This window comes from Pan troglodytes, chromosome 7, assembly GCF_028858775.2.
Source record: "Pan troglodytes isolate AG18354 chromosome 7, NHGRI_mPanTro3-v2.0_pri, whole genome shotgun sequence".
In the NCBI taxonomy this organism is placed as follows: domain Eukaryota; kingdom Metazoa; phylum Chordata; class Mammalia; order Primates; family Hominidae; genus Pan; species Pan troglodytes.
In genome coordinates this window covers 143,163,495-143,190,280 of record NC_072405.2, presented here as the reverse complement: position 1 = coordinate 143,190,280, position 26,786 = coordinate 143,163,495, and the positions used below count along the sequence as shown (strand labels likewise).

The 26,786-nt window shown below is 47.0% G+C and overlaps 1 protein-coding gene across 4 annotated transcripts in view; it reads right to left on the bottom strand.

Moving 5' to 3' along the window:
• Window positions 1–26,786, bottom strand: part of TG (thyroglobulin) — a 269,572-nt gene that overhangs the window by 210,221 nt on the left and 32,565 nt on the right. For all 4 annotated transcript variants that reach the window (XM_016959884.4, XM_016959885.4, XM_016959886.4 and 1 more), the window contains 8 exons: window positions 26,214–26,316; window positions 24,999–25,199; window positions 19,657–19,869; window positions 18,213–18,367; window positions 13,559–13,715; window positions 11,827–12,048; window positions 5,572–5,721; window positions 1,589–1,759 (listed from right to left, as the gene is read on the bottom strand). In XM_016959884.4, coding sequence (XP_016815373.4) covers window positions 1,589–1,759; window positions 5,572–5,721; window positions 11,827–12,048; window positions 13,559–13,715; window positions 18,213–18,367; window positions 19,657–19,869; window positions 24,999–25,199; window positions 26,214–26,316 — 1,372 coding nt within the window. The remainder of the gene's footprint in view (window positions 1–1,588; window positions 1,760–5,571; window positions 5,722–11,826; window positions 12,049–13,558; window positions 13,716–18,212; window positions 18,368–19,656; window positions 19,870–24,998; window positions 25,200–26,213; window positions 26,317–26,786) is intronic.

The following is a 26,786-nucleotide window of genomic DNA, read 5'->3' as shown; positions in this document are numbered from 1 at the left end:
AAGCCCATGTATGTTAGGCCCTCTCCTTCCACAGAAATACTAAGAGACTGGCTTGCTTGGGCTTGTCAAGTGTGCAAAGGTTAGCCACAAGACCTCAAGCAGAGGCAGGTGGCTCCAGGGAAAGGTGGAACAGAGTCGTAAAGATTGAGAAGATATCAGGATTAAGGGACATTGCAGACTGTTTCAGCCTCCCTCCAAGTTTAACAGATGGGGAAACAGGGCAAATACTGTTTCTGAGCCTTCTTATTCTGAGACATTTACTACCGCTGGTAGGTAATGCCATTGCTAAGGCACTCAACACTCTTACAACGGGGGAAACTGATGTCTCCATTTTACAGACGAAGAAACTGCTGAGGGTGAGTGACTTGCCTAAGACTACACAGCCAGTAAAGGCACCACTGGGATTAAACTACTTCTGATTCCACAGGACATACTCTTCTCTTCTGTTCCTCTGGTTCCCATCACACTATATATTGTAGCATATCTGATGGTTCACCTGGGACTTTCCCATCCAGTATCTCACTGAGGAACTGTACGTCGTACAGGGTAGAGCTCAATACATATTTGTTGACATTATAGGTTCATGCTGATTCTCAGGAAATAGACTGAAAGCCACTGGGGAGACTGAGGATCAGAGGGATTGAGCAACTTGCTCTAGATCACCCAGCAATTAAGATATGGAACAAGGCCTGGCACACAAGTCTTCTACAACAGAAGTCCCCAACCCCTGGGCCATAGACTGGTACCAGTCCATGGCCTGTTAGGAACTGGGCCATGCAGCAGGAGGTGAGCATTGGGAGAGTGAGCATTACTGCCTGAGCTCCGCCTCCTGTCAGATCAGTGGCAGCATTAGATTCTCACAGGAGTGCAAACCCTATTGTGAACTGTGCATGTGAGGGATCTAGGTTGCATGCTCCTTTGAGAATCTAATGACTGATGATCTGCCACTGTCTCCCATCACCCCCAAATGGGACCATCTAGTTGCAGGGAAAAAAGCTCAGGGCTCCCACTGATTCTACGTTATGGTGAGTTGTATAATTATTTCATTATATATTACAATGCAATAATAATAGAAATAAAATGCACAATAGATGCAATGTGTTTGAATCATCCTGAAACCATCCCCACCCTGCCACCTCTGGTCTGTGGAAAAATTGTCTTCCATGAAACTGATCCTTGATGCCAAAAAGGTTGGGGACTGCTGCTCTACAACGTCCTACTGAGGAAGAAATGCTGACTAGATTAGTGAAGGCAAGCTGCCTAGAAGAATGGAGGCCTCCACAGATCTTTTAATATAAAAATTCATCTCTTGTGCATGCTGAAGTACTTAGAAGTAAGGGTTCCTGATATCTGGAATTTACATACCAAATGATTCCAAAAAAGAGAGAGTGAAATGTTAACAATTTTTGGATCTAGGTGATGGGTATTTGTTCATTTTGCAGTTCTTCCAACTTCTACACAGATTAAAATTTTTCAAAACAAAAAGTTAGAGACAAATGCACCTCCAGCTTCTCTCCCTTTCTAAAAAGCCCTTGAGACTACTCCCCAGTCCCCAGGAACCATGATTGATTTCACCCCCAGCACCTACTCAAACACTGTGAGTCCTCAAGTGGGGCCTCTGTTTCCCACCATGGCAGCCTCCGCCCCTCGCCATCCACACAGAAGGCCTTCCCACTGCCCCTGTCCTTCTGGCTGGCTCGATACTGGCCATTCTGGTCACATTGCAGGCCTGCTTCGTTCCTCTGACAGTCTGTGACACCTAGAACCAATAGATTGACATAGTCATGAATAATGGGCCTCTGGAATTCCCCAACTCCTACTCCCAGGCTCTCGGTCATTGACAAGGTGTCCAAGTCACACATCTAACTCAGACATTCCAGCTTAAAACTCTTCAGTGTCCCCACTGTTCTGATCAATAAGGCCCCTGTGATTTGGCCGCCACCCACCCTAAGTTCTGCACACATACCCCATGCTTCACACGCCACCTGCTTCATTCCATGCCCTGAATACACCAATCTCTCTGATACCATTTGCTCCAACACAAGCTTTGCTCATTTGGGCCCTCTTCTGGCCCACAGCTCCCCCAGTCTTTGCTGTGCGAACTCTCCACCACTCACCTGTTTTCATCCCAATTCTCATTGTCTCAGGAAAGCCTTCCTACTATGGTCTAAATCTATGGGTGCCACCTGCCAAAATTCACATGTGGAAACCCAGTGCCCAGTGTGACAGTATTAGCAGGTGGTGCCTTTGGGAGGTGACTAGATCATGAGAGTGGAACACTCATGAATGAGATTTGTACCCTTTAAAAGAGGCCCAAGGGGGCTCATTTGTTCCTTCCAGCATGTGAGGGCACAGTGAGAAGGCGCCATCTGTGATACCTTTATCAGATGCCAAATCTGCTGACACCTTGATCTTGGACTTCCCAGTCTCCAGAACTGTGAGAAATAAATTTCTGCTGTTTATAAGCCACCCAGTTTATGGTATTTTCTTATAGCAGCCCAAATGGACTAAGACATCTCTGGACGTCCCAGCCCAGTCAGGCCCAAATGTTACACACTATCCCAGGGACCCACACCTCTCCTTCACAGCAGGGCACGCTGTTACAATTCCCATTTTCCTGTGTGAATGAACGATTGATGACTGCCTGCCTCCCACTCGATAGACGTTCCAGAAAGGCACAGACCAGGTATGGTTTTGCTCATTATTGTATCCAAATGCCTTGCTCAGTGTCTGACCCATAAAACAAGCTTCCGTCCAAAATCAATAAATGCTAGTCAAATCCATGGATGAATACCTCTATATCCATGTTCAAGCTGTTTCTTCTTCCTAGAAGGCCTTTCTCCACCGGGCCCCCTAGCTAATGTCCCCTTGTCCTTCAAGACCTCTCACAAGCTGCTATAACAGTATCTAATATGTACCTCCATTATACTATTCATTACATCACATGGATATGCTCACACGTTTCTTTTCTCTGTCAGACTCTAAACTCCTTGAGGACAGGGACTTTATCATTACTTGTTTTATTTAATATGTACCCACTATACAGTTGGCAGAAAGCAGGTACTCTATAAATTTTGGATGAATGATATTAAAAGGGAATGCCTTCATTTGGTTCTCCAGGTCTGGGAAGTAGGTGAAAGATAGTATTTTATGGCAGCCCAGAGATTTCATTACATCTGAGTTTCTATATTTCCAGACTATTGGTTATGTGATTCACCATTGATTAATAAGACCTTTTTTGTGGGAGGTTACAAAGGCTATTTTTAAATAGAATACTTTGCATGTCATGCATGCTATACATGAGTTAATACATCAATAAACAAACAAGTAAATGAAGAGCTACTTCTGCTGAAGAGTTATCAGCAGAACTTCAAACATGGTCCAGTGAACCAGCTAAGTTGTAAAATGTACGAGAAAAGTATAAGCAAGATCAATAGTAGAGACCTGAACTATATAGAGGAGTTGGGATTCTAAAAGCTAACCTAACACCAAAAGGAAATCAAAGAAATATTGTAATCTGGCATTATTTAAAACTTGGCAGACTCTTCTGTCCTGTGCTTCTCTTCAGTACAATTCCATCTAAGAACACAGGCCTGGTAATTCAATGCGGGTTAATGAGTCATAGAGAAGTTTCTTAGGTATGAACAGATCCTTAGCACAGACTCCAACCTTGATCCTAGAGAACCATTCACTAAAATCTCTTTCACTGCTCAGGGAAGATGTTTGGGAGAATGGCAATGATTCAATACAGCTCTCTACTACTGCATGAAAATGCAATCAATGTTCACCCCCAAAATGGGTGGGGAATAAATGCTTATTGTTTATGCTAAACATTTTGATTCCACTTTGCTACAGACTGATTGTTTGTGTCCCTCCCTTACCAAACTTATATATGGAAGCTCTAATCCCCAGTGTGATGGTATTTGGAGGTGAGGCCTTTAGAAAGTAACTAGGTTTAACTGAGGCCATGAGGGTGCAGCCCCCATGATGTTGTTAATGCCCTTATTAGAAAGAGAAGGACAGGAGATTTTTCTCTCTCTGTCTCTGCGTATGTACTAAGCAAAGTCTATGTGAGGACATAAACAGGAAGAGAGCCTTCAACAAGAACCCAATCATATGGGCACCCTGACCTCAGACTTCCAGCCTGTAGAACTGTGTGAAATAAATGTGTCGTTTAGGCAACCCAGTGTATGGTAATTTGCAATAGCAGCCTGACCTAAGACACCCTTTATTACCACCCTGTGAGTGAGTTATCATTGGCTCCATCTGATACAGGAGGGAGCTGACATTCAGAAGAGGCAGGTAGCTTGGTCTAGGTCACAGTGCCAGTAAGAAGGGAGAGTGGTGATCAAACCTGGTCTGGCTGGTGCAAGCCTCAACCTGTGTCCTCTATTCCTGCCATTTCTGTCATATCCCCTCCGTAAACAAGGCTCAGCACACTACATTAATCTTCTTTTAAGAAAGTGCTTCTCTGGTATTTTGATAGCACTTCAAGTCATCTCAAACTACAAGTACTCAAGTCACTGTGTACAAACTGAGGGTGATGCCCAGATGTCAAGGACACTCTATTTTCCCAGTGAAGAGTTTATTCTCCAGGAAGAATGCCAGACTCTCAGCCTATAAAATTCCTTTTACTTTTATTTTATTGGAATTACTGTTCTATTATTACTGCTTTCCTGACCAGGAAACTTCCCTGAGCAAAGAAAGTATCTTGATCTTTTCTGATGACTTGTTTCAAAAATTCTAGAAATTATTTAGATTGTAAGCACAACAGTTTCCTTCACATTGACACAGTTTCAGACTAACAAGAAGAGATGCACAACAAGGCAAGTTATGGGTCCTTGCTAGGAAAAAAACCCAACAATACCCAGGGGACTATTAAGTAAGTAGGTCGAGTGAAATCACGTGACATATGGGAAGGCCACACGTACATACAGTCCAGGCAAATTCATGCAGCAGAGAAGGAAGATGAGCTACATAGCAGTAATGACTATAGGTGGAAAATATCTTCCATTTTTCAATCTGATAAGGTTGACTTACAAAAATCAGAAGTTTCAGAATCAGATAAAACCAAGATCAAAGACCAGTTACATCATCCATTAGCTGAGTGACTTTGACTAACTTTCTTTTCTTGGAGTCTTAGCTTTCTTATCTGTAAAAGTTGGGCTACTAATATTGGAAGAGGTATTGGGAGCATCGAATGAGGCAACACAGGTAAAATGCCTGGCCCAGGGCCTGGCAGTAGGTAAGTATTCAAAGATGGTGGCCCCTTTGATTATTATGTTGTGTACCCAATAGTTCTCACAGGTAGGCAATTTTGCTCTCCCTGCCATTTCCACCCAAGAGACATTTGGCAATGTCTGGAGAAATGTTTGGCTGTCACAACTTAGGGAGGGGTGCTACTGGCATCTGAGAGCTACCAATGCTACTAAATGTCCTACCAAGCACAGGCCAACCCTGCACAAAGAATTATCTGTCCCAAAATGTCAATAGTGCAGAGATTGGGAAACCCTGTTGTGTTCCATTTCATTGCAGCGCTTTTCTTTCAAAGAAGCACCCCACAGAACTTACAGTGAGTCTGGCTGAAAGCTCCGGCAGAAATGGTCATTCTGCCCACAGGACATGGGACACAGGCCAAGCTCCCTGCCTGTTCTTGGTAGAATCCAACAGGACAAGGAATGCATTCCTCATCTTGGGAATAGCTTCCTTCAGGACACTTAACTAGAAAAAAACAGAGAAATGATGTTAAAAATCAAGACACATGCTTCACAGTTACAATCCCAGAACACACAGGGTAAAGAAAATCCTCAAACCAGTTCAAGAGCTCATTCATTTAACAAATGTCCACTGAGAACCTACTGTGTCAGACTCTAAGAAGCAGGGAAGCAGCTGTGAAGAAGTCAGGCGAGCTTCCTGCTGTCCGGGAAGTGACATGCTTGTAGGAGATGAGAGGGTCAGACAGGGATTTCAAATATGGGTAAAATAAAGAGGGGGGTTGTTTTACTTTGTTTCTTGGTTCAGAGTTGTGTTCTTGAGAGTTTGCCAAATAACTTCCAGAAGAAGTGAGCTTTTACCCAGGAAAAGGTGGAAGCTAAAATCCTGCTCAATACTGGCAGCACTTAGTCTATCGCCCTGTTACATACATTAATACATCACTTCCATGGAAAGTCTGTATTTTATCCCCATTTCACAGTTGAGAAAGCTGAGCCTCAGACATCCATGCATGACCTCTTTGTATGCTTTTCAGCAAAGGGCAGTGGGAAATTAAATTATAGAATATGCCAAGCACAGTGCAGATATTTTAATCTGTTTTTCTTACAACCCTATGAGGAAGTTATCATCTCCATATAAGACTAGAGAGAACTGAGGTTTAAGGGTTAAGGATGGCCAAGCAGTGAGGTGTCAGAGGTGAGATTTGAGCCCCATTCATTCTCTCCAAACCAAAGTCTTTGTTCCTTCCACCAATCCAGCCACCTCCCTCTGGCAGAGAAGTCAGTACCAATGAGTGGGACGTGCTGAGATGGAGCCAATGTTGATTTAGCAACTACTATCTCTGGTCTACGTGTGTAGTTGGCATTTCTGAGTAAATTAGAAACTCGAGCCACATCTTGGAAACTGAACGGTGTGTTTTTTGGTCTGCCCAGAGCAATTAATATCCTCCCTCCGAGAGTGGAGTTTCATTACTTCTATGAGTCAAGTTGGTGATGATTATCTCTAGCATTTCAACCCCAGAACTGTGGCCTTTTTTCAAGTGGCCTCCAAATTCACCGCTGAAGGAAAACAAAAGACTTTCGGCCAACCTGCATTGCCCAGCCTCCAAAAGCCTAGGTGCGGGCAACTAGCAGAAATGAGAGAGCTAGAACTTAACTTCCGCTGCAAATCCCACAGGTCCCAGACTCTTGTCTGTGCTCAGGGAATGCACATGCTGTTTCCTCCCACCGGTTCTCTCCATCTCTGACGTCAAGTCTTTTCCACCCAAAAGAGCACGTTTCTAAGTCAGAATGAGACCACGGCTGCCTTACTGTCAACCTTCCCTCAGGAGAAGGGGCTCTCTCAAGACCATTGGGTCCACTGCCACCAATAGGTGCTGACCCTCAGTTAAATCCCTCAAAATCACTGGAAAATCCTTTAGCCTCAGACCCCTCCTTAATATTAAGCTGGCACAAAAGTAATTGTGGTTTTTGCAATTTAAAAAAAAAAAAAAAAAAATTGCAAAAACCGTAATTACTTTTGCACCAGCCTAATAAAATAAGACAGTTATACCTATTTGAGTTTGAGAGTCTCACAGAGCTTTAGGGTCAGGCCACCCCTCCTGCCAACCCTTGTCCACAAACCCCCCAACATTGACAGCCGCATTTCTGCTGAAGAAAGACATCTGTGAGGAACCGTAAATGTCCTTCACCCCTTCGGAAGGTGGCTCAAGCCCACACCTGGTCCTCTCTCTCTCCAGCTTAAAATCCTTCCATGGTCCCATCTCCAGCCCACTCCCCTTGCTGTGCTCCAAGGCCTCTCCTGGCCTGTCCCTGTCTCTCTGGCCCCACTTCCTGTCACGTTTCCCACACACCCCATTCCCCAGCTGTACAAATTATGAGCACTGTTTCCAAACAGTCAGCAACTTCTTGACTCCCTGCATTTATACCAATCTTTCTGGAATGTTCTTCTTCACTTTAGCACCCTCAGCACAGGTATAAACACACACACACACACACACACATATACGTGCACAAACATGCACTACCTTCTGTCTGCTCTTGTCTGAGCAACGATTCCTCCTCACCTTTCAAGACTTCTGCCAGCATTTCCTACCCCAGCACACCTGCCCTGACCACCCTGGCTGTGATGTAACAGGCTTCTTCACAGGATGGTCCAGCTGAATACTCACTGACCTCTCCCCAGCCAGGCTGTGAGTGCCTTGAGAGTGGAGCTTTGTTTTTTGCCTCCCTGAGTGTGTAACATGGCATATAATACTTTGAAAGTTTGGATGGATGACAGGAAAGAAGAAAAAAAGGAAGTAAGGGAACGAAGGAAGGAAGGAAGGAAGGAAGGAAGGAAGGAAGGAAGGAAGGAAGGAAGGAGGGAGGGAGGGAGGGAAAGAAGGAAGGAAGGAAAGAAGTAAGGAAGGAAGGAAGGTAGGTAGGCAGGCAGGCATAATTCGTTCAGCAAAAAAAAATCCATAGGGAACCAGCTCTATTATAAGAAATTATAGTGAATGAGTGAAAGTTAATATCATCCAGAATGGAATATGAAAAATATAGACAATTTCTCAGTTATTCTCCTTCATAAACTAATCTGCTATGAAGTCTGCCAGCAGGTAATTTCAAGGAGAAGCCATATGGCTGGCCTTGAGGCAAGAGGGTGAACAAAACTGACTCTATCAGGGCTGCAAATAAGGTCTCTGCTCCCTGGCCGTCACCAATTCCCTGGATCAAGGCTGCTGTGCCTACATGAGTCATGAGCGATGGACTTTCCTACTGGACCTCTGAGTCACTGCCCTCCAAGGGGGCCATCCTGATTAGCCCTCCTCCAGGATGACACAGAGAACCCTGCTTTATTGCCACAGGACAGTACTCTGCTTGTAACATCAAGGCCGTGTCCCAGATATGTTTTCAAGGGAAAAGTGCCAATAAGAATAGATACAAAAATGAGTAGGTGTGATTTCACCAAGAACCTCCTTGTTGAGAAGGGAGACGTGTGATGCAGAGGACAGAACAAAGAACTTGGAGGCAGACAGAGTTGGATTTAGATCTCAGCACTGCCAACTTTCACAACAAACCATTTGCCAAGAGTTTACTAAGTGCTGTGCTCTGCATTATTTCATGCTGTCTAAACAACAATAGGTATTACCCCAGGCAATAAGTATTATTATCCCTATTTTTCAGAAGATGTCTAGTGAGAATAATGGACTTTCTCCAGGATCCACAATGAGAAAGTGTTGGAGCTAGGACTCGAACCCGGGTCCACCTGACTTCACAGAGCAGTTTCCTGAAGCTGTGTAGCACTATAGGCCCCTCGGTTCCTCATGCATAAGACGGAATTAATAACACCTGAGTCTCTGGACAGTAAAATGTTAGTAAGGCCACACAAATATCAAAAACTCAGTGAGCGACAGGTACTAGAACTGATGCCAAAGAAAATTCAGGGCTTTTGGTACTGCTTTTGAGACTTCCATTCTGGATCTTTCCAACCCTTTGGAGTAAGAGGATGGGGCCATGTGGTGTGATTGACAAGTCTTTGTGAGTCAGTTAAAGGCTACAGCAGCTGGAAGATAGAGTGTAGGTTTATCTAGAGCAAGACTGGCAAACCACAGTCCATGAGCCAAATTCAGCTCACCTTCTGTTGTGGTAAATAAAGTTTTATTAGAACACAGCCATATGTTTCTCCCCACAATGGCTGAGTTGAGTCACTGAGACAGAGACCGTATGGCCCCCAATGTCTAAAACATCGCCATCTGGCCCTTTACAGGAAAGGTTTGCTGAGTCCTGTTCCAGCCCAGGTGTGTCCTGGGCAAGGTCTCCCATGCAGTCTCTTCCCTACGCCCCATCCTGTGGCTCCCACAGGGGCCCTCGGAAGCCCCGTGCCCTGACACCAGCTGCTGATTCCCAGGCCCTACTCTTTCCCCTTCAGGCAAAGTTGAGCTGAGAGGCCCCTCCCATCTTCTTGTTGACAGGAACTAATAATTGAGCTTCCTAGAAGGAATCTTGAAACCAGGTTTCTAGGCCAGCCCCTTTATTTTACCTGTGTGTTGTGGGGGATGGAAAGGAAGACACTCAGAGGAGACAGAACTTCCTTGAAGGCACAGAGTCAACGCAGGTTCTCTGCCTTCCCTTTACCTCCTTCTCTGGCTGCAGAGGGCACCCCTGAGGCCAAGGAGCCTCCTGGGGCTGCTTCCAGACCCATGTGGTACATCACCTGGGGCAGCTATGAAAAGCAGGCTCCTGCAGCCCCTGCTCCCAACACACACACACACAACATACACATGTGCATACACACATAGACACATCACACACATGCATACGGACAAAAACAAAAACACACTCACACATATGCATATGTACATCAGACACATGTATACACACCACACACATAGACACACATACACCAATACACATACACACACACACTCATACACACACACCACATACACCAGTACACCCCTGCTAGTTCAGCATCTGGCGTTGAAGCCAAGGGCTCTTCACAATAAAGTCTGTGAACATGGGGCAGGTGCTGTTTGTGTGACTCTCCCTCTCTGCAACCCTATTTCACCCACCCTGGGGTGGCACCATCCACTCCTGCTTCTGTTTCTTGTCCCCTTGGTTTGGGCAGCTCTGATGGAATAGAAAGAAAGATCACAGGCTCTGGTCCCAGAGGACCTGGGCTTACTCGCCCTCTATTAATCAGTTAGGTGAGCTAGAGTCCCTCCTGTGTGTCAGCCCCACCCCAGGCATGACAGATGCCCCATCTCATTTAATCTGAACCCCAGCTTCTTTGTCAAATGAGGAAAGGATCTGCCACCAGGGGCTATTGTGAGAGTTAAATGTTTGTGCAAGTGCACTTGAACTGCAGAATTCTCCATAAATGCTAGTGGGAAGTGGTTGTCTTTCTGTTTTCTGTGTTAGGATTTAGCTGCATCTTAAATCCAATGCGGAGTTTACAATTTGGCATAGATTTCAGAAAAGGAAAGGCCATTTGGCTTTTATGTTGCGACCAACATAAATAATTGAAAAAAATAACTGAGAAACATCTTCTCTTTCTTTAGCTCCATAAAAATGTCTTTCTATCTCACCCCACACAGGAGGAAGGCTTCTCATCAGGAGACCTTTGAATCTTCAGTGGTAGACATGACAAAGGTCCCCCCAAAGATATCCATATCCCAGTCCTCAGAATCTGTGAATATGTTAGGTTACATGACAAAGGGAAATTACCTGTGTAGATGGAATTAAGGTCGCTAATTGGCTGACCTCAAAATAAGGGAGTATCCTGAATCATGCAGCTGTGTGTAGTTCTAAGGTCCTTGGAGGTAAAACAGAGTCAGAGGAGATGTGACCAGGGAAGAGGGGTCAGAGAGCTGAAACGTTGCTGGTTTGGTGAGCAAGAAAGGAAGCCACCAGCCAAGAAATGCAGACAACCTCAAGAAAGTGGAAAAGATGAGGAAACAGATTTCCCCAGGGGCCTCCGGGAGGAGTGCAGGCCCTGCCAACAGCTCAGTTTTAGCCCAGTGATGCCCGCATTGTAATCCAAACCTATAGAAATGTAAGATAATACATCTGTATTGTTTTCTGCCACAAAATTTTTGGTCATTTACTATGGTAGCAACAGGAAACTAATGCAACTTCCATTAAAGGAATCTGCATCACTTTCCCATTAAAAATGGCCCCCAAACTACTCACAGGCGAGGCAAGAGCAACCCAAGTGAACCTCAATCAGGAACCATTTTCCCTGAGTTTTAAAGCCCTGGGCTGATGAATGACCATTTGGAAATTGTGGTGAGTAACATTGCCACAGCCAGACTGAGAAATGTGCGCCCAGGATACAAATGGATGTTAGCCTTCATCACAATGACAGGGCAGGCCAGGCCCAGGGCCCAAGCTTATCAATAACCAACAGAAAGAATCACTGCAAATATGGGGCTCCTCCTTCTGCCATGCCACCTAGCAGATGGAGACTATACACCCATGCACAGTAGATGATTGAAAACTTTTGCTCGTTAACTAAATGGATGGTTCTCAGCCCTGGATGTCCAGAGTAGCCTCTCTCCAGTGCTGAGGTGGCCTTTCCTAAAGCCTCACATGGCTCCACAGGAGATATCCAGGGAGAGAGTGGACCTACCGCATCCCAGTCCGTCCTGACTGGCCTCACTTGTCAAGACTTGGTAGAATCCTTCCGAGCACCCAAACCATGTCCTGGGAGAGGTGCCAAAGTGGTCCCCTTGGAGGAAGCGGATGGTGGTTTCCGCTGGGAACGTCTTGGAGTCCAGATGAAGCTGGAATGAGCCACTCTGGATCAGATCTGTGAAGCGCCCAAGGAGATCCTTGCCCACCAAGGCTCTCTCTGTAAGACACAGGATAAGGTAGAGGTCACCCCCACTGTACTCTGCTAGGGCCAGGGAGGATTAAGCAGGGCAGGATGCCTAGAATATCCAGACTGGAATGAGACATAGGCATCATGTGGTGTCTCATTTTACAGAGGGAGGAACTGAGGCCCAGAGAAGGGGATGAACTGGCTCAGGGTCACCCAGGAATCAGAAGCACAAGTAGGGACTCCAACCCAGATTTCCTGGCTCTTGCCATTTCTGTGGCACCAATGCAACCCGTATTAACATAGGATATCAGGTCTTCGGTCACTAGTCTAAGGTTCAAGATTCAGATACTCATCCGCCTCAACCCTCATTGAGGCACTGAACACCTCTGAGCCTCAGTTTTCCCATCTGAAAAATGGCTTGGGAATGGCTTTCTTTGCAGTTGGTAAGGGTCCTAGGAGAGAATGTGTGTGAAGTGGCCACTTAAAAAGAAAGCAAAGCCTTGAAGAGGCAACAGGGCCTTCTGCCTCAGTGTTTAGCTAAACACCGAGAGGTCTCCAGTTGTCAAATGGTAAGTAGTTCCTAGGAAGAAAGCAGGCGAGCACCATGCCAGGAGCTGGGGCAGATCCGTGCACATAGCAAACATTTCGGCTGTAACAGGCTACTGTAGAGCCAGCCCATGGTCTCCAATCACAGTCTCACTGCCTCACCATTGAAACAAGCAAACATCTCATGTTTTTGAGGCTCCAAACATACCCACATTATCCAGGCTCTCTTTGGAGAAAGATGGAAGGGGACCCCTAATTCACAATGCTGGGGCTCCTGGAGAATTCATAATTCTTCTGAATTATTATTTAGAGGATTATTATCCTGAGAACTAGTGAATGACAGATGCAGTCTCCTTCCTGGCAATGTTTTCCAGAAGTTCTTCCTCATAGAACAGAGGGCAAACTCCAGCCAATCCTGCCCCTGGATGTTTGGCCACTGGATGGTGGAAGAGAGAATGGACTTGCCTCCCATTCTCTGGTCAGAAATGTACGGGCTCTTTCCTACTCTACCAGAAAGCTCAGAGCTGAACATGGCACATGCCCACAGTAGGTATCATAAAATCCATTCTTCTCTCTCTCCTCTGTTGACTCATCCATATCGTGACTGCCTTGTTTTAAATGGTGTAAGTGGTCTGAAACGTTTTACAATTGGAAACAGACGAGACATAAGTTAAAAACCAATAAAGACTTCCCCAGCCCACCCTGCTATCCCCTTCACACATTCTGTTTCACCTCTCTGCACGCAGAAAATCAAGAGAAGTATTAGCAGATGTTCACGACACAGAACCAGGCTCTTTGCTGACATTATTTAACTCTAGTAAATGATTGGCAAGAAGTCTATTGATTATTATATGTTTTTAAATAATTAGCTCTCCCCATAGTCTTCACAAGAAGACATCATGGGCTTCTTCACCAGCTCCATTTGGCAGATGAGAAAACTGAGACTCAGAGAGGCTGCATAGCTTATTCTAGGTACTACCACAGAAAAACATACCAATGTCATGTAAGTCAGGAAGAGAAGCTACTGGGATGTCCTCAAGCCGTGATTTCCATGTAACATTCACTCCTAAACGCTCGCTGGTCAGACAACCCACCTGCACAGAGGAGTTGTTGCAGACAGGAATGGAAACCAGGGTGCCAAAAGTCTTCACCTACAAGAAGACAGACACTTTCAGCTCAAGAACACAGAGTAGAAAGTTAGTTTTGTTGGGTCCACACCAGGAACCAGAACTTGGCTTATGTTACTTCCTTCAATCCTCCACCAACCCTACTTCAGGGGGTCAAGGAATAGTGACCCCCTTTTCCACATCTGAGGAAAACAAGTTTCAGAGAAGTTAAACAACCTGCCCTGGTCACATGGTGTACAGAAGTATAAGTGGAGGAAGAGCAGGGCTCCATGCATCAAAAGCCCAGTCACCATACTTCACTGGTGAAACAACTTTAGCCAACTCTGCAAATGTCTTCACCATACATATATTCAGCAGGACATCTCCGAACCCCTATAGCATCCACCAGCTCCTCAATGTTGGCTATGCAGCCTGGTCTCTCCTCCCAGACTAAGTGTGGCTGAGTTGTGCCCACTGAATTTCTGTGAGTGATGTACTGCAGGCTCCTCAGGGTTAGGGAGAAAGACAGATGGTTGTGAGGCCTGTTAGCCCAAGGATGGTGCCAGGCTTTGGTCCAGGGTTGAACACAAGCTTCATCTCTCCCTCTTCATATCAGCCCCTTTCAAAGGGTGTCTTAGTGCATTTGGATGAACATTACGAAATACCACAGACTGTGTGTCTTATAAACAACAGAACTTTATTTCTCATAGTTCTGGAGGCTGAGAAGTCCAAGATCAAGATGTCAGCCATGCGTGGTGAAGGTTCTCTTCATAAATGTCTGTCTTCTCACTGTGTCCACGGTGGAAGGGGCAAGGATCTCTCTGGGGTCTCTTTTATAAGGACACTAACCCCATTCATGAGGGCTGCACCCTCATGACCTAACACAAAGTTCCCTAATACTATCATGTTGGGGATTATGGTTTGGATATGAATTTCGGGGGGACACAAGCATTCAGATGATGGCAAAAGGTAACATTCCAAGAGAGTTTACATAAAGCCCAAGGGGAAGTCAGTTTATCAAAAGCTTGGGTGCCTAGAGAGTGACTGGAGGGTTTTAGAAGGAAAGTGAACTCTGTCACCAATGAGTAATTCAGAGTTGATGTGGCCCTGGCCCTCAGCCTTCACCACAAAAGGCCTCAACTACCTTCTTCAGAATGCAGACAGGGCCCTGAAAGCCAGCCCCGGGGGTCCAATGCATACGAAGCCTGAATGTAGCATGCCATCCATCCCAATGGCCCTGGCACCCAGACCTTACTGTGTGCCATACCCAGTGCCACACCCCTGGTGAAGGTGAGAAAGTGGATGTGGGTGTTCATATAGTTGTCATTTAATGAGATCCTGCTGTGTGCCAAGGGCTTAGTATTCTCAGAAGGCACTGTGGCACGATTTTTGAACATGTGTTATTCATCAGGCCCTGTGTGAATTGCTTTCAACATATTAGCTAGTTTAATCTCCAAAACAAGTCTTTGGAGTTGGGACTCTCATTACCCTACATTACAAATGCAGAATTTGCCTCTGAGAGGCTGAGAAACTGCCTAGGATCCCATAGCCAGTAGGTGGTAGAGCCGGGATTCAAAACTCCACTAACCCCAGAACCTCCTTAGCTTTCAGCAGAGGGTAAAGAGAAAAAGCTTTGGATTTGTATGTCATCTCACTTAAACTGACCCTCCAAGGTGGGTTCTCCTAACCCCATTTCACAGATGATTGACTGAGGCTTACCAAGCCTGGGAAAGGCCCAGGTCACACTGGTAGGAGTGCTGGAGCCAAGGTTTGGAGCCAGATCCATCTGACTTGAAAGTCTATGTATCATCTCCTCCTTCTGAAGAATAAGACTCCCCTCTTAGAAGCTCTGACCTTAGAAGCTCTCTGTCTTCTGGTCATACCCTGACACCTTGTTTAGGAAGTCATTAGGACTAGGTCCCTGCCCAGCTTCCTCCTGACCCTATCTCTGTCTTCAGCATGGTCCTCAGCTCTCTAGTCCCCTGGATTCCAGAACATTTTACTCCTTTCTGCATGGGATTTAATTTCCCTATGTTTGAAACACATGTCTTCAGCCATTCCCTGCATCCAAAACCTTAGTCATCCTCAACACCTCCATCTTCCCACGACACATCAACTACTACCCAGTCTTGTAGGCTCTTTGGTCCCAATATGTCAAGATTCCTGCTGCTTCTCATGTTCTGCACTGCCACCTGGCCCCAGGCTGCAGTGAGGACCCCTGCTCCTACCTTGAACCCCTCAAAGCCTACCCTCTACACAGCAGCTGGAGAAGACTGTAAAACTCCCATCATCCTGTCACTTTCTCAACTTCAGTGATGTCCCATCACATGCAGAATAAAACTCACCATCCTAGCCACAGCCAACAAGGCCTTGAGCCATTTTCAACATGCACACCCCAATTTGCAGTTCCCTCTTTTGCTTTGCTCACTCATACTGGTTCCCTCAATTTTATGGCTCACACTAAGTATGTGCCCATCACAGCAACTGTGACCTTCTATTTCCTCTGCAGGGGTTCCTCTCCCCCAGAACTCACAGGCCCTCAGCCTTACCTCACTCCCGTCCCTTTCAATAGCACCTCTTGGGGGCCTCTTACTGACCTTTCTCTGTAAAAAACCCCTCTCATCTCACCATCGTCCCTCTCAAGCAAGGCCCGACCTGCTTTATTTCCCCTCTTAGCTCTTACCTTTACCTGACAGGTACTTGTTTAATGTCATCTCCCCAAAGAGCAAAGAGGTGATCTCGTTAACTGCTGCATCCTGAAGACTCTGTCATGAACCAAACTCTAGCCAGGCTCCTCTGAGCCCTCTACTAGACCTCAGCCTTGACATCAAAAGACTTGGACAAGCACTAACATTGTTTCTAACAGCTTAAGGCCAGACCCCTGGGAAGACCCTAGCCCCTCTTAAAGTGGCTCTCTAGAAAACTCAAGGCTGCCAAGAGAATTCACTATTAGTTCCAGCAAACACTTGAAGATGGGGCCCCTGTCTCCAGCCTCTGTGGGAGGCTGCAATAGCACCAGTTAGCAAACCTGGATGGGTTTTACTTGGACTAACTCCCTTTCCTGTTTTTTTTTTAATTTTGTGCTTTCCTGATGCTACTGAACCCCTGTTTACCACCCCCATTCCCTCATTCTCCTTTTAAAATGCCCAGTCACCTCTGCACAAACTGAAGTTGAGTTCAGTTCATGATGAACTCTTTTCCCCACTGCAATAATATACTCCTGATTAAAATCTGTCCTGACCACTTTAACTAGTATTGGCTTTATTTACCTTCAATAATCCTCAGTGCCTAAATACGTGCCTAGCCTGTAATAGGCACTCAAATATTTGTTAAATGTAAGAATGAGTGAATGAGTGAATGAATAAATGAATGAATGAATTTGGTCTAGATAGACCTGGACTTATTAAGGGATGAGAAATGGTGGACTACTAACTCACCTATGTCTTTAGTTAATTCACTTGTAAATTGAAGGCTACTGATACCCACCAAGCAGGGTGCTGTGATGATTACAGGTAAGGAATGTAGAGCTTCTAGCGTCGCACCACAAATACGACACCCAATAATTAATAGGTATCACTGACACTGTTGTGAGCATATTTCCTTGAATAAAAGGACAAAGCCTATTCATGCCTCTGTTTTAACATCAGTAATCTCTGTGTATTGTTTTATACAAAGTGTGTTCTCCAAAATTCTTTTTTTATTTTTTTAAATAATTTACATGATACTCAACCCTAATGTTCTCCAAAATTCTTAACATGAGGTCCCAAAAATGAGTTGCTCTGATGATTTAGCAAACTTTGAGCAGAAAAAATGATTTATTTAACTAAGCAACATTTAAAGACTCCTTCTTTAAACACTTGTGACTTCAAATAACCAAAGCCCTTAAATATTACACAGCTGAAAAACTCTATTTTATATGGTAGGATGCCTTTCCAGGTGGCATGCAATATTCTTCTTCTGGGGAGTATCCATAATGCCTCCTCTCAGTTTTGTTAAGAAACACATCTAACACTGTGGTGCGCAGAGTACATTGTGAGGTTTTAGCCTTCCTGGCCCATGTTCCCAAGCTCTTTCTCTATGGGTGGTGGAGGTGCTAAAAGGTGATCACAGCTCTGTGATCAAGTCAGCCAGCCTGGCCCTACCTTCTCCTGGTTGTATGACTCTGGAACAAGTCTTTCAGCTATCTGGTCTTCATTTTCCTCATATGCACAATAGCAATAATAATAAAGTCCCTATGAGGATTGCATTAGCTAATTTATACCAAAGCATGCCCATATTAAGTGCTCAGTAACTGTTTGACATCTTTATGTAGAAAGAATGGCCAATGATGAGATGGGTATGGATTCTGCCTCTGCTGCTATGTAATTAACCTTGGCCAAACTACTTCCCATTTCTGGGTATTTTGTTTGTTTGTTTTTGCACATTGATAAAATAGTGAGGGTTGAACTCAAACCCTCAGGTTAATGTGAGCCCTCAGGTTTTCTGACACGGTAACCCTGAGTTCAGTCCAAGCCCTCACTGTGGGGAAGGCCAGGCATGTACCTGGATCTGGCAGAAGCCGCGGGCCGTCAGCTCATCCAATATGAAAACCTGGAAAGTCTGCAGCAAACTCGCATAGTCAGCACTGCACATCTTGCCCGGCGGGAGCTGGAGCTGAAAGTGCCCTTGGGTCTGCATGGTCTGCCACAGCTGGGGCCCTGCAGGCAAGCACCAGAGGTCAGCAGACAGAGGCAACAGGCCTGTGGAGTTATTTTCTTTGTTTGGGATTTCCTCTGCAAAAATAACCCTTCCTCATTGAGCTCGAAACACACAAGCACTGCCATTTTGCATTGCCATTCTGAGTCTAAGTACTTTCCAGCATAACAGCTTGTCTCTGAAATTACTGAGCACCCTCACAGAAAGCTCAGTCCTGCCTCATCCTCCAAACCAGGGTGCTTTACATTTTGAGGTCCTGGACATTCTTCTTGGAAAATCTTCCATGACATCTTGCATACAGACAGGGCCACTCTGTATGGTTTTTCAGGTTAAGAATAGACATCATAGATGATGGGAATGAATGGTATTCTCTAAGGTTGTTCAGTGCACAACCTGAACAATCATGCACAGCAGCCTGTATTCAACTTCAGGAGCTCAAGATCTGTGCCTCTTTTCCCCAAAGTCCTTTGCTCTAGGGTCAATTGTGACCATCCTGGTCTTGATTTCAGCATAGTCAAAGTGACAGGCCATTATTTATTCAAATCACATTTTGAATTTTCTGGATGGGGACCCTCTATAACCCAGAGTGCTTTGCAACAAATGCTCTCCTTGACACTCTGGCATCCACCCAGAGCCTTGTGACAGTCCCAGAATCTTGGTCTCTCTCCCAGATGCCCTTCCCACTGCACCGGGTGGACCAAGTGCCAGGTCCCAGAGTGGGTTCAGTGTGTGACAAGGCAAAAGGAGCTCTGGTCAGAGCACTGGGAAAGGGGGCCGAAACTTACACAAGTTCCAGCAATCAGGACTGATGCCCTACCTGGAGCAGAGTCCAGGGCCTCCTGCTAAGCCAGGCATTAGCCCTGGAAGTCCAGGTGGTCTTGGGGAGAGGCTGATGGGGCAGGGTCACTCAGAGGCCGGGAGAGCAGCTCTGAGCATGTCAGAGCTGCTGAGCATGTGAGCCACCTATCCAGCTGTTGAAGCACTGACCTGCCCAGTATTTTTCCTGAATCCAAGACATCCCAAGAAAGTTGGAAGAATGGCACTTCTCTCAAGGCGCAGATGGTTCCAGAGAAGGGACAAAGAAAGCCTAACTCCAGGGGTCTGTGAAGGACATCTGCTCCTTCTAGAAAATGCTCCATGGGACTCTCTCTCATCTCTTGGTGCCACCTGGCATATCACGAACATGCTACATTTGGGTGGGGAAATGGAGCAGCCACACCTCCATATCTCGGTCCCAGCCCTAGCCCTGAGAGGGAGCGGGGTGCAGGATAGATGCTCTGATGCCACTCACGTTGGCAGGCCCGGGGCTGAGGCGGCTGTGACTCCCAGCGTCCGCTCTCCAGGCTACATATCAATGGCCCTGGTGGAAACACGCTCCAGGAGCCCTGGCGGCACAGCAATTGGCACTGCTGGATGGCAGCCCCTGTGGGGCCCGAGGTTGTCTCACACAGGATTGTTCCACCAACCACCTCCGACGCGTTGAATGGCAGCGGACACCGCGGGCCTGGGAGAAGGAAAGTGGAGCCGTGGTGGGCACCTGCCCAGCCTCGGGACGACTGAGCATGCCTGCTTGTGGGCGTCTCCTTCTCACTCACACTGGGCCCTCCTCCTCTCCCCTTCCCTGGACCTGTCAAGCTCTCAGGGCCTGGCCTGGGCCTGCTCCCCTTCCTCTCTGCCCTGCCCTCTACTTGGATTAGCCCATCTGCTCTCAGTTTTAACAGACACCTAAGCATGAATGTCTCGTGTAGCTTGATGTCCAGCTCAGGCACTCGAGCTTCTTCTCATCTCTAAAGCCAATTAGTTACCACCTGGTCTCTTCACCTCAAAGCCCACCATCCAGGCCTGAACTTAGTATCTGCCACCCCTGCCTCAGTCCCCCAGGCACAAGGATCAGTACCACCAGCCACCCAGCCATCCCAAGCCAGCCACCTGGTGGCCTTCCTGCAGGGTTCATCTCCTCTGTCTTGGTCACCATTCACACCTGCTCCATGTCTCTTCGTCCCTACTGCCACCTCCCTCATTTAGACATCCTTCATTTTCTGCCTGAACTGCCAGCAAATGCTCTTTGCCAGGTTTCCGCATTTAGGCCTCACCTCCTCCTGCCTTTCTGCTCCCACATCCCACTCAGTCCCCACTGCTGGCAGAGAAATTATGCCAGAGCCGAATATCAGCTCTCAACTCCCTCCTGTGCAGGCTGAGCCTGCCTTCCTCTTCACTCTCATCTCCTCCAGCTCCCCAATGCCTCCAGGAATATCTGTTACTCCCTGAACACACCTCCAAGCCTTCCTTCTGCCTACTCCTGTCTGGAAGATTCCTTTTTGACCCTCAAATATCAACTCAACACGTTCTGTTTTCTACCACTGTCATGGTTCTCCCAGGCAGACTTAGGTCTTCTTTTTTTTGAATTCCCAGGCCACCAGGTACAGACCTTCCTTTTGTCAATTGTTAGAACCTCTAATCAGTGGTATGCTGGTCACCCCACTGGGTTGAGTCCACAGGGAAAAAGAGGGCACCTCTCCTCTGTTCACCCAGGCCAAGGCACACAGCTGCCCCAGACACAGCTCAATGAATATGGGTTAAGTAAATGGGAAAATGAGTAAATTAAAGAGCAAACACACTCATCGTGACAATTTCACACCATTAGAGATTTTGTTCATTATCAGACTCAGGCACAGTCTTTTGACCAGTATATGACTTAACATCTGCAATCTGTAAGGAATATGAGGGTATTCAGGGGCTTCAAAGAGGAAGAATGACCTATTTTGATCTCCAGAACCAAACCTGGTCTTTTTTGTGATAAGGGCAATGGTCCCTGGCGAAGATTTTGCACTGCGATTTGCAGCAGGCTTCTTGAGTTGTCTTTCACCAAGTCCCAAGTGTAAGTGGGATGGCAAGAGTTCACCTATGAGCTCTGGACCAGCCTGCAGGCTATGAATCCTGGCCCTAATATTCACTAGTTCAGGGTCCTAGAGCAAATTAATTAGTGTCTCTGTGACAGTTTCCTCACCCATAAAATGGTGAAGATGGCAATAATGCCTACCTCCTAGTAGAAGTATTTATTTAAAAACTACTATGGGATGTGTAGTATGTGCCAGATACACCATTAAGAGCTTTGCTAGTATCAGTTCATATAATGTTCCCCACAACCCTATGGGATAGGTCCCATTATCCCTATACGGACGCCAATACTGAGGCACACAGAGGGTGAATGCCTCTTCTGTGGTCAGATAGCTAGTAAACAGAAAAATCAGGATTTGAACCCCATTATCTTTGCCCCAGAATCCACATCCTCCACCAGTGTGCTAGATGCATGTGTGTACATTGGTAAGAAGTGGGGTGTCAATGAGTGTGTAAGCATCCTTCCCATTTCAGTGAATACAGGTTTCCCCTCTTATCCCATAGGAATGGTCTGCACCTGTGGTTTTTCTGTTTTTGTTTTTGTTTTTTTTACCCTCCCTTGCCTTTTGGAAGTGGGCCAGTGAGTGATCTGATTCAGCTAGAAAGGGGTTTTCCTCCTGGGGCCACAAACATCACCTAGGACACTGACGCTTCTCTTGCCAGGGCACCTACCTTCCCCAGCAGACCTGTTTTCCCACAGCCTTATTCCCCATGTCACTGAAATGAAGTGACTCCCTGGCTATGGAACAACCCTGCTGGCCACCACGGCCAGGGAGGAGTGGCTAAGGAGAGAAGGAAGAAGGGCAGAAACTAAAATTAACTGAATATCCACAGTGGGCCCAGCCCCAGAGAGTACTCTTTATATCTTTAATTTCATGAAATCCTTCCAAAATTATACCACGGGGATTCTTATTGCTACTTTAGAGATGAAGAAAACAGAGGCTCAAGGGAGCTAAGTGGCTCGCCTGGGGACATGTGTTGGTGATTGGACTAGAAGCCAGACCTGCTCGCTCACACCTGCCATCTTACAAGAGCTTGCGAGCACTGCCTGTCTTCTGTATGCCAGGACTGCCCAAAGGCCTCCCAGGCATTGACTCCATCTTCACAACAACTCTGTGGGGCTGGACTGTTATCAGCCACGTCCTGCAAATGAGGCCCCTGAAGCCTAGAGAGCTTAACTTTGCCACCCAAAGCCCAACACCAGGAAGTGTTGTGCTCTGAGCTACCAGGCTAATGCCCACTGGAGGCAGGATTTTGCATGAATATGACATTGGATGCAGAGAGAGGCAACTTGGTATCTGAGCAAGTCCATCCCCTAAGTAATACCAGCAAAAATAGTAATAATATGTATTAAGTGTATTAGTAATTCCAGTGCTCAACAGTTTACAGAGATTGTCTTAATTAGTGCTAATAATGACTCAAATAGCTACTATTCTCCTTTCTCATTTCACAGATTGAGACACTGACATCCAGAGAGGTTAGGGGATCAGCCCAAGGTCACCTGGCAAGTGAGTGGTGGAGCTGCCATTCAAGCCTGTCTGTCTGCCCCCTGCCTCTCCATCACAGTCTGCAGTGAGTCAGCAGAAAGAGGTTTGGGTGTCTCATATTAACGCCATCCTCCTGGTGCACTGAGCATGGCCAGCCTCTGGCCTCAACTCCAGGACCCCAGGACTATTCCACTCTCCTGTGTTTAAATGAATGGTGTTTCTTGGTTCCTGATCACATGACCAGGAACCTGGTCACTTTAAGACTCTCAGGAAACCTGGGCAATGTTCCAAATTACTGTCTATATTAAATCTCTCAGCTTTTCCCAAACTCCCTTGCCCTGCTGTGGAATCGGAAGAGGCCAATGCTGGCTGTTCCCACCACTGCCCATTCTATCTGCACCTGCATGAGGCAGGAGTGGCCTGCCAGGCCCAGCAAGAATTAGGAATCTTTCTAGACTTCCAGCCCAATCCCAAAGGCCGGTGGCGTCAGAAGAGCAAGTGAGCATCTACCCAACCGTCAAACCCATGATGAAGCCTTTACAAATGTTAGCTCCCCAGTCTTAAAAACAACTCAGCCAATGAACTGCTCCCTTATAAGGAGAGGAGGCCAAAGTTCTTCCTTTGGACATATTTATCTTTTTTCTTTCTTCATTCAATAAGGCCACTAAATGACCTTCTGGAGCCTTCCTCCTGTCCTCTCCTAAAGCTCTCACAGCTGTACAGCACAGGGTTTCGTCAGCAGGACTCCGGGTTAAATCCTGGCTGCTCCACCTGCTAACCGTGTGACTTTGGACATGTTCATGAGCCTCTCTGAGCCTCAGTTTTGTCATCTGAAAAATGGGGAGATAGGAGAGCTCTATCTATTTACCTGCATTGTTGGAAGGCAAAAATGGGATAAGGGATGTGAAAAGCACCTTTGAACAGGTAATCTGTACACGGGAACTGTATCATGGAGTCCTACATGGCCAAGCCACACAGAGTCTTCCTAAGCGCTAAAGGAGCTGTGCTCCAGACCTGTTCCTGGAGGAGGCCACACCGGTCTGTGTCCTGGGTCTCAGTGCAGACCACTCCTAGATGACCTGGAAGTTGGATGTTGATTGTATCTGACTTAAGGTGGACCCTTCACTTCTCTCCCTATTTCAGAAGCACAGGGCAGGCAGTTGCACGCATACATATCCACGGAGCACCTACTGTGTATCCTGCATAGTGATAGCAGCTGAGAGTCAAGATGCGGATGAAGCAGGGCCCCATGCCGAGGGGAGCAAAACAGGACTTGGGGGAAACGGTGTGTGGTAAAAGCTTTGGACACAGCACAGGTTCAGGGCAGGAGGGAGTACGGACAAAACTGGAAAGCAACCCCCGCAAAGAGAGTGGGGGGACTCTTCCCTCCCACCCCTGCTTCTGAGGCTCCTCCCATCTCTTTACAAATATCAACCAGAAGCATCACTAGACCCAATTAAATTTCCCTGCAGTTTCAAAATGTTGCTTAGAGATTAGAAAATAAAAATAAGGAAAGAATAAGAATATCAAAAGAAAGGCAATTGTGGCTAACTCAGAATCATTTAGCACAGTATTTTGCAACTCTGCCAGACCCACCACCCCAATTGGTAATAAGTATTTTGTAATGTCTCCATTTCCTGCCCTGAAAGGAAATTCACAGATAGTCTAACCCACCTACTCACATAACTTTTAAAATGACTGTGATGTCCTGTGACTTGAGAGATTGGAGAAATAAAAGGTTAAAAATCAATAATAATATATTTTAATATTTAACAATATAGTTCAATATTCTATATATTGATGTGATGTATATTTCAATATTTGACATTCATTAATTTTTAAAACTTGAAATAAAAATAAACAAGTCAACACCTCCACAAATTCCTGAAGTGCCTCAGTGAGGATGGAACCATCACACTGAGATCCTGCAACCATGGTCCTTCTCCCCATCTGAAGACACAGAGAATAAGACCCAAAACTCCCGGGCAGGACAGCCCCCAAGCTTCTTGAGGTGCCAGTTCTGGGGGTTCCCTGCCCAGGCTCTCTCTGACTTCAGTTCCCAGCAGGAGCATCTTCAGGAAGTAGATGTAAGTTTTCACACGAAGGGACTCAACCACAACTACATCCCTCCTGCACTTCCTGCCTCCCCTCCCACCCCTGCCTTCCCAGCTTCTCTAGAACTTCACCCAGTCTGGATCAAAGAACAGATATGCAGGCCTCGTCGTTCCCCCAGGGGGTCATGACTTACTCTCACAGGCGGGCTGGCCCCCGGCCACGCGCGTCCCAGGCACCTCTTCTCCGCTGTCCATGACACACCAGCAGCTGCCCTGCGCCTGGTCACATTGCACTGGGGAAAAGCCCCCATCCTCTGCCCTGCAGGCTGGGACATAGCCTGGGCTGACTCTCCTGGAGAGGACTCCACTCTTGAGCACATTGCAGAGGCTTGGGCCTGACACAGAGACAAGCCAGATGGGCTGGGGAATCGGTGCCCACTCCCTGCTCAGATGCCCAATCACCCTCCCCACCACCCACGGCCACCCTCAGCCCACCTGCCTGCAGGGCCTTCCAGGGGCCTGGGGCTGCCTCCCCACCAGGAGGTTGAATGACAACAAGGCAAACACTGGACCTGGCTCAGCTCTGTACTCTCTCCCCTCCACTGCCTGCCCTCAAGCAGCTTAGAGTCTTAAAGGAGAGTTAACAAGTACGTGAGCAGGTACAGTTCTGTGAAATAAAGGCAACAATAGTGCAGTGTAGGAGCCTACGGAGGAAGACAGAGGCCAGCAGAGGCTTCCTGGAGGGACAGATGTGTGGTCTGAGCAAGAATTTGTCAGGTGGGGAGGGGATAGACGGACATCTTGCAGGTGGCACAGCCAGAATGCGTGAAGGCCCAGGTGGAAGAAAGCGTCTTCCTTTTTCCAAAGTCTGACCAGAATTTATCACAACTGCACCCTGAAGCACAACTGATGGAGAAGAAAGAGAAGCTGAAGAAGACACACCAGCACCAGATGCACAGGGCCCTCGAGCCATTCCAGGGAGCTCAAGCACGGCCCCGAAGATGATGGGAGCATTTATGGTGTTTAGGCAGAAGAGGGACATCTGCACATTGCCCTTTGGGGACATCACCTGGGCTTCACTGCAGAAACCAGATGGCAGGGCCACACATCTGGCCAGCCCTCCAAAGCCCTAGGGCCCCCTTTGATGGGGATCAATGCTGGTTTGCACTTCTCAGACACAAAGCACAGCCTATTCCCTCCCACGTTTTTCTTCTCCCAAGAAACTGCAGAGATGGGGGAATATTGCCCCTATTTCATAGATGAGAAAACTGAGGCATAGTGAGGTCAGCAGCTGTGCCCCCACAGCTATGGAAGCAGTAGAGCTGGGAAACGAAGCCAGCTCTTTGGACTCCACGCTCAGTGCCCCACAGAAGAGGTGAGAAGCCATGCCAGGAGGGGCTGCTACTCACACTGGGCACTGCTGTTCGAGCCAGGACGCAACTCTTCTCCTGATGCAGGGTCCACACACCAGGTGCCAGCCCCCGATGCCTGCAGCCTGGCATACTCTCCTGTCTGAGACAAAGCCGGGGTCATGTCAGTCACTGTGGGCAAGATGCTCTAGTGGCCAACCTGCTGCTGGCAGATGTCAAAAGTGTCCCTTCCAAAACAACAGGTGATGGCTTCTCCAGACGGAGAGATGTGGAGGTGGGGAGAGGTGCTCTCCTGTTCCCAGCCCTTTACGTGCATCATTTGATTGACAGCTACAACAGCCTCATGCGGCATGGACCACAGTTCTCCCACTTTTGGGTGGGGGAAACTGAAGCTCTCTTAGAGAGGGAAAGTGGGGCAACACCTCACAGCTGGTGAGTGAGAGGCAGATCAGGTCCAGGCCCAAACCCATCTAGACCCAAAGCCTAGCCATGCTATTGGACCAGCCTCACTAATTCCAGAAATGATTTTGACAAGTACTAGAGTCCTCCACAGGAACTGGCCTTGCAAACCACACCTCAGAGCGCCTCTAAGCTCCACTCTGTAATCCCTTT